Genomic DNA, 12162 nt, shown 5'->3' with positions numbered 1-12162 from the left:
TGAATGAAGTCTTCGCCCAGATTTAATAGCTTTTCAGTTAGCTCAGGATTAGATGTACTTACTGAACAGCCACAGTTGCCAAGAAAGAAGTGGTCAGAAAAATCTGAAATTATTTATTCAATTTTCTACACAGTGGAAATACTAACATAGCAGTAAAAACATCTCTAGTAATATCTTAAGTGTCTTGCTCATAATATCATTTTTATTTTCTGGGTGATGATTATTTTAAATTTTTCATGCTTTAGGTTGCACAAATTCTGCCACATTTTCTCTAAGGTTCACAAGCCAAATGAATACTAATGTTCATTAATCTTCAGCAGGACCCAACAGAGGTCCTGAGCAGATATGATTATCTGAGTTGCATAAACCCTCAAGACATAAGTTTGAGGCCATGTACTTTCTGTGCTGGTATTTCAGTCCATTATATTTGATAAATATTTCAAACATTTTCAATGGCACAGGGGCATACATTTTTTTTGGGGGGGGCTATTTCCTCTGAAGGCGATGATAGTTCCAAAGGTGATGATTTCCAAGTAGCATTCAGCCATTCCTGTCCATGTGCAACCTTAGTACGTGATGGTCAGCAAAATACTTGGCCACAGCTAAAACTGTTGTCTTCAACCTTCAAATCATTCTAATAATGGGTGTTGGGCAGTGCAGTGCTCAAGGGGTTTGGTGGGTTTTTTTTCTAATTTAGTTTGCATTAAAGAAAAAAAAAGTTAACTATTCAAAAATAGCCAGGATTGTAGAAAACAAGGTTCCTGGTGGTTTTTCTCTCTCATTTAGCTTGCATTAAAAAAAAGTTAATTATTGAAAAATGGCAAGGATTGTGGAAAGGAACTTGCAACTCCTCCATTGTGAATTTGGCTGAAACTTAGATTGATGTTTTTCTCTTTTATTTAGCAGAATAACCACAATGGCTCGAATTCCCATGGGCAAAGTTCTTCTGCGAAATGTCATCCGTCACACAGATGCGCACAACAAAGTAAATTTGGTCCATTTAAGTTTGCAAATTTAAGTGAAGAATGTTTCAGTCTAACAGTGCTCACAGAAGAGTAGCTAATTGGGAAAAAAAATCTTAGTATGATATGTAGACTCCAGCTGTGCCATGTTTAATTATTCTAGTTTATAGTTTATATTCAGTATTGCAACATAAACAAGTAAATATGTTTAATCTTTGGAATCGATTTTCAAATGCATATTCATATCGACACAATTCTGGGTTATCTGATGTTTATTTGGAATTTCTTAAGGATATTTTACTCCCATTTGGTTTTATGTGGCTGACAACAAACATGCACGTGAGTAAGACATTTAGCTAGGCATCCCAAAATGCTTCATAGGAGCAGTATAAAGCAAAATTTGACATTGATGAATGTAGTTGGTAGTAGGCCAGATAACCATAAGGTTGATTAGAGAATAGGTTTTAAGGAACATCTTAAATGACAAAAAGAGAGGTAAGAGGTTCAAAGAATGGCAGCTGAAGGAGTATCCACCTATGTTGGAGAAGTTACAGTCAGTGATGTGTAAGAAGTCTGAATTAGAGGAGCAAAGCTAGTTCAGAGGGGTGTAGGTGCAGAAAGGATTACAGATGTGGAGGGCTGAGGCCATGGAGGGCTTTAAAAACCAGGATGAGAATTTAAAATCCATGCATTGCTCAATTTGGAAGTCAGTACAAGGGTGATAAGGACTTTTATAAGAGTCAAGATATCTGCAGTCAAGTTTAGGATGATCTCAAGTTTATGAATGGTCTAAGATATGAAACTGGGCAAGAATGTATTGGAATCATTGTGAAGTCATGAATGTTATCGTTAGATTGAAGTTGAGAATAGGTAATGAATGCATTTTATGCAGTGGATCAGTGAATGAGCATTAACTGATGATTTTAATTGGAGTTATTCAATGCATTTTTGCACTGTGCAGTTATCGGGGGGATAAAAAGAAAGTATGAACAACTAATAAACAATGTTTTGAAATTCTGAGGTACATCATGGATTCCTAGAATATAAACAGGGCATGCTGGAAACACTGTTCTGATGTAAGGTCATTAACTTGAAACATGAACTTCATTTAGGACTTCACAGATGATGTTTGACCTGTTGAGTATTTTCAGAATTTATCATTTTTATTTCAAATTTTTACAGCAACTGCAGTAAGGGGCAGAATCAAATGTGTAGTAGATTTGATTGCTTTCAGTGAGAGAAGTGACCCACAAAGGTTGGTTTCCATTATTTGATGTAACAGTGATCTTGTTCTCACTGTAGAAGAGCCAAAGTGTTACAAAAATTCAATTCCTCTATTTTCCTCGCATTGTTCTCTGTCTGCAGCTTCAGACTATTTTGCTCATTTTGTCCTACCGTGGATGGATAAAAAAATTCCATAACTCTAAACATGATTCAACTAAAGCATTTCTGACCCAGAGCTTAGTGTTCTGCAGTTTGAGTTATTGACCTAGTAATTTCAATCAACTCAGCAGTACACCAGGTTTTTTTTTAATCTCTTCCGACTTTTCATTTTGCAGATTCAAGAAGAATCAGAGATGTGGAAAATTAGAGAAAAAGAGAAGCAAACACATGAGATGAGACTTTTCCAGCGGAGAAAGAAATCCTCTGAGGGTTTGCCAGGGTAAGTATCTAACCCTGTTCTTTGGAGAAACAGGTGCTGAGGATAAAATTAAGTTCCTTTTCTCCTCACAGCAGTGTTTGGTGTTGTTGACCTATAATTGTGAATGAGAGGTACAAATCCTAAAAAGGCATCTATCATTGTATGTTTTTGTGAGATTCTTTAGCTGTGGCATACACAGATTTTATTTTTTAAAGCACCTATTGAATTTAATTGTTTTTATTCTCATCGGTATTCTGGGTCTGGAAGCTCATTACTACCCACATCTAGAAATCAAAATTCTAAACTTCAGGAATGGAGCTGTTCTGCTGAAATCTGGGGAAAATAGTCATGAGCAAGGTTCTGTACGACAAAAACAAAAATTGCTGTAGAAACGCAGCAGGTCTGGAGGCATCTGTAGAGAGCGAAAAACTGAGTTAACATTTCAAATCCAGTTGTTCTGATAAAGGGTCACTGGACTCAAAATATTAACTCTGGTCACTCACTCTCCCTCCCTCTCTCCCGCTCCAGATGCTGCCAGACTTGCTGAGTTTCACCAGCACTTTATGTTCTTGTTTCAGATTTCTAGCATTCACAGTTCTTTTGTTCTTTTATCTGTACAAACAATCTAATTTGAGTAAAGGCATTACTTTGGGTGAAGAGAGGGAGACCACATGGTCCCAACCTCTGCTGCGTTAACTGATCCTCTCCTGGGATGGAGTTGGACTGAGCCAACCACACCCAACAGACTGGGTGAGGAAGGAAATCCTTGATCACCATCTCGTGACTATTGAAAAAGTGGCAAAAGCAATTAAGGAAGGTTACAGAAATGTCTTCAACAATAATGCTGTGGAGAGGCAATCACCTTGTTAATGCATATTAACACGTCATAGCTGTTCATCCTGTTTGGTTACAGGATAGTACTGGCAAAGATATTGTTACCATATCTACTTTAAATCAGAAAATTGTGTGTGTGTGGGCGAATGGGAAGCATAGATGAAAGGGAAGAAGAAAATGAACTAAATCCTTATTAAAACAATGCTGATCTGAACCAGCAATAGAATGCGGTGTGATGGGTACGATGAAGAGGATGAGGAGAAAGACAGAAAAGCAAACGCTGCCGCTCGTAAGCCATTGACCACTCCACAGGATGAGCGTGAAACAAGATACTGGACAAAGAAGCTGTATGAGTTTGAAGCAAGTGATCCAAACAGGTGTGCTTCTTCACATCTCTCAACTGACAGGAGGTGCAGTGTTTTTTAGGTGAAGTTATGTCGCAGAAACTAGTTTGTATTTTGTTGTAGCTGATTACATTTATGCATCTCTTGATAGAAAAAATAAATCTCATTCTGGTAGTTCAAACTCCCATTTGCTGTTTAAAAAACAAATTGACAAGTCTATTAGAATTAGTTGGCTTTGAATTAAGAGATTTAGAATTTATTTTGGGGAAATGTACACTTTGCTTGAAATATTTAGCTGATTGTTATAGAACTGTTTACTTATTTTAACAAATGAGCATGCTGCAAGTTAGAAGCAAAAGTGGTAGCCAAGGGTCAATATTGGATCACAATGTCTGTGCTTGAATTTCACTTGAACCATAAGCCACTTAGTGAATTTTTCTTTTAGCATAACTTTTCTTAAATTATAGACTTGTTTTCAGTTGAGTAATCTTGAGAGTTCTGCTGTTTAATGTTGTCCATCCCATAAATTTGCTTTTCCTTTCTGGAGGCACTTTTAGAAAAAGTATGTTTCTGAGAAGCGTGTCAGCTATGATCGAATGACGGAGCAGACTGGCAATGGGCCAATTGGCCTATTTCTTCTGCTGTATCTTATGAAGGACTTGCAGAGAAGAAAACAAGTTATGCTTGATTAATCATTAACAGTGTTAGTCTTGTAAGTTGATTATCTTTTTCCCAGACATTTTCAAAATCAAGCACTGGCAATTACTGACAATTTTAACTAATCAATCAGTTTTTGTGGGCAATTGATCGGTTTTAGACAACTCTCTTTGAAGGCAACTGTTTCATTTACAGAAGGCTCAAAAATATCCTCAACAAAACATTCTGTAGATATTCTTGACACCAGCTTTGCTCATTCAAAAACATGAGTTTTCCATGAATTATGCAAGATTCAGAGCATGTTAATCTGGTGAGGAGAAGGTTCTAAAAGGTTAGAATTATTTAAAATCATTGCTGCGCAGGCCATTGATAAAATCAGATAGGCAACCTGATGGCAAGGCAACTCACCAAATCTGAGGTAATTTATCTTTGTGTTCCACAAGTGGTGAACAATGTGTTTTGGGTTGCCAGTGGGCATAGAGAAAGCTAAATCATTTCTGTTAGGGAAGAAAGAAAAATCTTGTCAGAGGGTAATGTTTGGCCTGTTCTTAGTCACTGATTACAGAACAGCAATGTCAGTAGCATGGGGCAGTTCACTGAATTGCCACTTTGGATGGGAGAAAGTAGAAAATGGGCATAAGAAATGGAATCAATTGTGTATCACCTCAGTTTCCCACATCACTGGCACACTATATTGTGCACCAATCCCTCAGCCATCAGGAAATGCAGAACAAAACTGTGAAATTAGAGGGAGTTCACTAGAGTCATTTCACTTGAGGTGGCTGTCAATATTGCTCCTCACCTAAGATCATAGAATCAAAAGCATTATACAGCACGGAAAAATACCCTTCGGTCCAAGCTACAATGGCGGAAGTTTAATAACTTGACAAAGTATAATAAGGGATGGGTGGCATGTGCTAGAATAAGATGTCATCACCTGTTCTTTTTATTGTTGACCATTAAGAGTTTGTACTGAGAAGAGACCAGGTCTTCCATTTGCTGAGAGTGTTACTGGAGCCTAGAGGGGCAATCAGACATCTAAGCTCTTTTAGCGTACTACTCAAAAGCGTTTCTGACTGATATTGATGCAGGTCTAGGAGAGGGGACGTTTTCTGTGTTACTATTGATGGAACAGTGTATTTGTTATGAGAGGATGGATATTGTGAGGCTACATTAAAATGAAGTTTGGAATTTTAAATTTGCACGCGCACAATTATTAATCAGGAGAGTCTGCTAGCTCAAAAAACCTTGTAAACTCTTACTCAAAGCCACTGGGTCTCAGGACACTGCCAGTTCTGTGAGATAATGCTTAGTAGTCAGATATATTGTGGACAATCGTTGCAGTGGAAAAGTGTTTAATCTTACTCAGAATATTCTTATACAATGAAGAGATTTATGTGATTGAGTGTGAGCACAATATTGCTCCATGGAAATCTCATTCCAATTTCTTTTTCGCTTTAATCAAAAATATTACTCGTTTCCATTTATTTTAAATCATGTTGTATTTATACTGACTCATATGGCTTTGTTTATTCAGATGGGGCCACAGTGGCTACAAAGAACTTTATCCGGAGGAGTTTGAATCCGAGAGGTAAGTTTTAAAAACTGGCTCTGTATTGTTGTAAGTGCAGTGATCTACTATAATCCTAACTTGAAAAGAATATTGGGGGGAAATCTAAGACCGACTTGGAATTTAGAACATTGGACATTACAGCACAGTGCGCCAAACTGTGAAACCAATCTGAAGCCTATGGTATTCCATTATCATCCTTGTGTTTATCCAATGACCATTTAAATGCCCTGAAAGTTGGTGAGTCTACTACTGTTTCAGATAGGGAGTCTACCTCTCACATCTATCCTATATCTATCACCCCACAATTTATATCCCTTCATGCTATCCATCACCATCTGAGGAAAAAGGCTCTCACTGTCCACCCTAATAGAATCCTCTGATCATTTTATATGTCTTTATTAAGTCAACTCTCAACTTCCTTCTCTATATTGAAAACAGCCTCAAGTCCCTCAGCCTTTCCTCATAAGATTGTTCCCTCCGTACCAAGTAACATCCTAGTAAATCTCTGCACCCCTTCCAATGCTTCCACATCCTTTCTATAACATGGCGAGCAGAACTGTACATAGTACTCCAGTGCAGCTGCAACATGACCTCATGGCTCTGAAATTCAATCCCTCTATCAATAAAAGCTAACACACCGTATGCCTTCTTACCAATTCTTAACAACCTAAGTGGCAACTTCCAGGGATCTATGTACATGGACACCAAGGTATCTCTGCTCAGCCACGCTACCAAGAATCTGGCCATTTGCCCAGGACTCTGTATTCCTGTTACTCCCTACAAAGCGAATCACATCTAATTTTTCCACAATAAACTCCTTTGCCACCTCTCAGCCCAGCTCGGCAGCTATGCCCCTCTGTAACCTGCAGCGTCCTTCCACACTGTCCACGACTCCACTGGCCGTTGGTGTCATCCGCAAACTTACTAACCCATCCTTCTATGCCCTCATCCAGGTCATTTAAAAACAGCAGATCCTTGCAGTACACCATTAGTAACTGAACTCCAGGAAGAACATTTCCCATCAACCACCACCCTCTGTCTTCTTACAACTAGCCAATTTCTGATCCAAGCCACTAAATCACCCTCACTCCCATGCCTCTGTATTTTCTGTAATATATAGTGATTTTCCTGATGGAAGGATGTCTTAATGTGTTTCATGGCCTTTGAAGTGTAATCTCTGTAATGAAGGAAATATGCAGTCAAATCACGCACAGCAATCTTTCTCAGACAGAAATGAGATAATCACCAAAGAATCTGATTTTGCATTGTTAGTTGAAGGATAAATAGTGCCAAGACACTGGTGATATAACCTCAGTCATCTGAAAATCATTTCGTAGGATCTTTTACATCCACCAGAAATGGCAGACAGGGCTTGCATATTAACATCTAATCTGGATGCTGCCACCTTTCAGGAGAAAGTGAGGACTGCAGATGCTGGAGATCAGAGCTGAAAATGTGTGGCTGGAAAAGCGCAGCAGGTCAGGCAGCATCCAAGGAGCAGGAGAATCGACGTTTCGGGCATGAGCCCTTCTTCAGGAATGATTCCTGAAGAAGGCTCATGCCCGAAACGTCAATTCTCCTTCTTGGATGCTGCCTGACCTGCTGCGCTTTCCCAGCAACACATTTTCAGTGCTGCCACCTTTCATTTGAATCTAAGGAGTTTTATCATTGGAAGTATGCTGATTGGTGGGTGAAATGCCACCTTGAGTTCTGATTTGCAGTTCCTACCTAGAAGTGATTTGGAGATGCAGGTCTTAGACTGGGGTGTACAAAGTTTAAAAATCACACAACATCAGGTCATAATCCAACAGGTTTAATTAGAAGCACTAGCTTTTGGAGCGCTGCTTCTTCATTAGGTGATCATCTTGTATGTCTTTATTAAGTCATCTTAATAAAGACATATGAAGAAAGCTAGTGCTTCCAATTAAACCTGTTGGACTATAACCTGGTGTTGTGATTTTCAACTTCCTACCTAGAAGCATATCCTGGTGTTGAACGTAGTGATGACAGGATTAAATCCAGCACTGAAAGTCTCCATTATAAAATAGTTGTTCAATTTTCTAGCCTCCCATGTGAGCACCAGCCACCCACTTAGAATGCCAATTGTCATTGAAATAAAACAAAGCACTGCAAAGGCTGTGTTTGTCTAAGATGTTATATTCTAATTGCAGTTGCATCTAAGTATGTGAAATTTCAAAAGTAAATGTGTAAGATTGGAGAGTTCTTTCGCTATTTTGATCTGAATTCAGTAAAATGTTAGTCTAAATATATCCCTCCTGAGGAAGCAACACCTCACCATAGAATCCCTACAGTGTAGAAATAGGGCCTTCAGCCCATTGAGTTCACACCAACCCTCCGAAGAGTATCCCACCCAGACCCATTTCCCTACCCTATTACTCTACATTTACCCCTGACTAATGCACCTAACCTACACATCCCTGAACACTATGGGCAATTTAGCACGGCCAATACGCCCTAACCTGCACACCTTTGGACTATGGGAGGAAACTGGAGCAAACTTATGCAGACACTGGGAGAATGTGCAAAAAGCCACACAGCCAGTCGCCTGAGGCTGGAATCGGACCCAGGTCCCTGGCACTGTGAGGCAGCAGTGCTAATAACTGAATCACCGTGCCGTTCCACCTGTGTATGACTCCACCACAAAGCTGTATTCTGTTTGTCAGTCTCTGCTTGACTTCCAACTTCAGATTTTTCCTCTGTGCCAAGTTTATCTGTCTAGAGTCTGACTGTCAGTCTTGTCTGCTCTCATGCTCAGCTTTTTTGCTTGCAACTCTGTTTTCGTTGCAACAGCTGGTAAGGGTTGCTTAATTTCGGGATCAGGTGATTGCTTCAACACTGACCCTGCTACTTGTTTAAAAGGAAACAAAATACCATTACACAGTGTGGGATTTGCAAATTTGCCTTGGTCATGCTATGGGGCCTCAGACTTTTGATATTGGCAGTGAAGTGGGCAATTTGTCAATATGATTTTCTTTCTCTTCTTTCATCTCAGTGATCAACTATAGTCTAATTCCATCATGCCTGTTAGAATGCTATCATTAGAAATGTCTGTTTTCAGATTAAATAAAGCTTTCTTAAAAGTCAAAGCAAGAATTGACTTTTTATTTTTAATTTCCAGTGACCAAAACGATAGCAGCGATGAATGCAATGCCAACGGGACAAAAGCCATATGTTTGAAGTCTTCAAAATCGAATTCGCGAAAACGCAAGCGATCGAGTAAATCAAATAAAAAGAAACGCAAAAAGAAATCCAGCAAAAAGATGAGGAGGAAGAAACATTTACGGAGCAGCGATTCTTCGAGTGACAGTGAAAGCTCAGAGGAGGAGGATTCTGATCAGAGGAAAAGGAGGAAAGCGAAGAAGAAGCACCGCAGAAAAACTGCACGAAAGCAGAAAAAGCTTTCATCCACCTCCTTTGAAAGCGAAAGCAGTTTGTCGCACAGCAGCGATTCAGACACAACGAGCAAAGATGAAAGTGATTCTGGGAATCAACTGGAGAAAAGGAAAAAGAAGAGAAAGAAAAAGCATCACAAAAACATTCCCAAAGACGATGGTGATAAAGAAATCAAAAATAGCCGAAAGAAGAGAAAAAACTGGAAAATAGCACACAATGATACTTCAGATGACAGTGGAGAAGATGACTTTAATTAGATTTGTACCTTGAAAGTCTGTCCTTAAGTTCCTAAGGAACTTACTTGAATCGTGTAAACTGAGTCAGACTAAGAACATAATCTTGGTTTTATTGGCTTGTTTAGTGCTAGTTATGAATTTACGTTTTATGCTTCAGAAGATTGTTGCACAACGCAGGCTGTATTCCAGAAAGCTCTTTCACTTGATGTCAGTGATGTCTACTTTATGTAATACTGTTCTTCCACAGTAAATAAGTGAAGAGTTTAGGAGTTAGGCCTGTTTTGAAGCAGAACCATGCAACAAGTCGTTCAAGAGCCGCTTGTCTTCTCTTGGTTATGAACTCTTCTCTGTACCACGCCAAAATGCTGGAAAGATTTTGTCATTGAGTTCAGGGTTACCTGTAATATATCAAGCCCTGTGTCTGATTTCATTTTGCAGAGCTCTTTGGTCATTCTAAACAAGCAAAGTCCTCAAAATTGCTGAACACATATATCTGCAGTGTGCAATTTTGTCACTGTCATTTTGCTGGGAACTTGAGTTGTTCATTCCAGAAAGGCAGATAGTTTGGCAACCAAAGTGACCTTTTGTTCTGGATTGTGTAATCTTTCTGACTTGAGCTGTATCGATTGTTATTTCTCTGATGCAGTAACAATTAAACAATCAATTTGTTTAATTTATGCAATTAAATAAAAATTGCTTTTTGTTTAAGAGGTAGTATGAAGCAAAATTCTGATGAGTGAGAAGAGGGCAAGGTAATCTCACTGCTCACGTAGTTCATCCGACTGCTAAAGCTTGAATGTGTCGGCCTGCACAATAGTAGAAGTCTGCAGTCACAGAGATTTTGATACTGTGCTGCTGAATGGCAGGATTTGCTTTTGATTGAACCCAGTGCTTACAGCTCTCTCTGCAATCTAATGCCTTTGATCCATTCAGCAACTATATGCTAGAGAGCATTGCAGCAGCTGTGTGCTTCCTGAAGAGCTCCAAACCCAGATCCCTTGAAACTTTAATCACTCGATTGACTGATTTCTGTTTTTGTTACTTAAGGTTAATTATCATTGCAAAATCCATAGTTTCTAGAACAGTGATTAACTCAAAATGGTCAAAGTAAAGTCCACAAAAGCAGAGATGATGGGCAATATTTAATGTTGGTTTAATAAAGCACTTTTTTTTCAGTTTTAGTTTCAAAATGGAAGAATTTTTACTTTTACAACATTTGTTTGCCCTTTAGTTTTCTTCCTGGCTTAGGGACACAGTTCATTGGGTACATTGCTCACATGGCCATTTCTTGTGATAGCCTATACAGTAAAGAATTGCAAAGTTTGTAATATTGGGATTTACATAACTTTAGCTGAGCCCTGTCAGATGTTCAGTTAATGCGCACACACGCACATGCACTTTCCAAATGGCATTTTGGAACAAGAATCCATAAAGCTTGGGGATGCTGAAGCTTATAGTGACCCTCCCACCTGCTGTAATGGCTGCAATCACGAATGTTGCTCCGAAAATAAAAATCCTCTGCTCTTTATAACTTTCCTCATTAATTCTTTGAAGACTTAACAGTTCGAGTTTTTTTTATTTTTGGATTTTTGTTTATTCCTAGCCTTTCCCTCCCCATGTTTTTTCTGACTGGCAGATTCAGTGCTTCAGAAGCACTGGCAGCAAGTGGAGATTGGTCGTGCAAGGCTCGCCAGGTGGTGTCAGTGGGTTGTTTGAATATACAACACCTGAATGGGGTGATTGTGATTAATGAGAATTGACCTGCTTGTTAGTTACATATTGAATAAAACTAGTGTGCCTGTAACTTTGCGCTGTTAGTCTTTAAACAATCCTGATTTATCTTTTGATTTCTTGGGAATTAAACGTATGCCCCAATGTGGTTGAATTAAATCTGGATTCAAACTGCTGGATTTTGGTGGAAAGCATTTACTTCAAATGACGAAGGGACTGGACGTATTCTAATTATGAAGCTTTTTTTAAGTTCATGACATTTAATGGGAACTGTTCTTTTAAATTAAAAGTGGCGACATCGTTTTTGGCAGGAAGCAGCTAATTTCTGCACCATGTTTGTACAAATCACAGGCTTTATGGGAACAGTATTAACATTTTGTGCACAGATTGCAGTAGCTTTTTTTTATTATATACTCCACCTGCTGAAGCTATGAACCAATAAATATTTTCTGCAGCAAAACATTGATGTAGATGTTGAAACTTGGGTTCTGGTGAGCCTTCAACATAAGGGAATTGAGCCTTAGTTTAAAAGTATTCGCTGCTTTATGTACAATTGGTGTATTTAAGCCCTTGTTCTATAAATAGAACGATTGTGGGTGCTGCTTGTTAATATACAAGGTTAACTGTGGAATATTCCTGCCAATATCTGTTGGTGTTGTCTTTTCCCATGTTACTAAGTGACAGTTTTTTTTTAAACAATCCATTTTTGTATTTAACCTTTAGAATATTAAAGCATGAATTTTGCTTAATAAATATTTTAACACTTTGA

General features: G+C 38.6%; 1 protein-coding gene across 6 annotated transcripts in view; it reads left to right on the top strand.

Annotated features, from left to right (window-relative positions):
- nkapd1 (NKAP domain containing 1) overlaps positions 1 to 12162 on the top strand; it is a 15533-nt gene extending 3371 nt beyond the window's left edge. For 2 of the 6 annotated variants that reach the window (XM_072593237.1, XM_072593240.1), the window contains exons 2-6: positions 907 to 985; positions 2522 to 2625; positions 3657 to 3848; positions 5977 to 6030; positions 9152 to 12162. In XM_072593237.1, the coding sequence (XP_072449338.1) occupies positions 907 to 985; positions 2522 to 2625; positions 3657 to 3848; positions 5977 to 6030; positions 9152 to 9683 (961 nt within the window). In that variant the 3' untranslated portion in view covers positions 9684 to 12162. Of the gene's footprint in view, positions 1 to 903; positions 986 to 2521; positions 2626 to 3656; positions 3849 to 5976; positions 6031 to 9151 lie in introns of all 6 variants that reach the window. The other 4 variants (XM_072593236.1, XM_072593239.1, XM_072593238.1 and 1 more) reach the window with 3 other exon arrangements.

Source organism: Chiloscyllium punctatum, chromosome 23 (assembly GCF_047496795.1).
Source record: "Chiloscyllium punctatum isolate Juve2018m chromosome 23, sChiPun1.3, whole genome shotgun sequence".
Classification (NCBI taxonomy): domain Eukaryota; kingdom Metazoa; phylum Chordata; class Chondrichthyes; order Orectolobiformes; family Hemiscylliidae; genus Chiloscyllium; species Chiloscyllium punctatum.
Note: the sequence above shows the minus strand (reverse complement) of the source record. Positions and strands in the feature narration are given on the sequence as shown.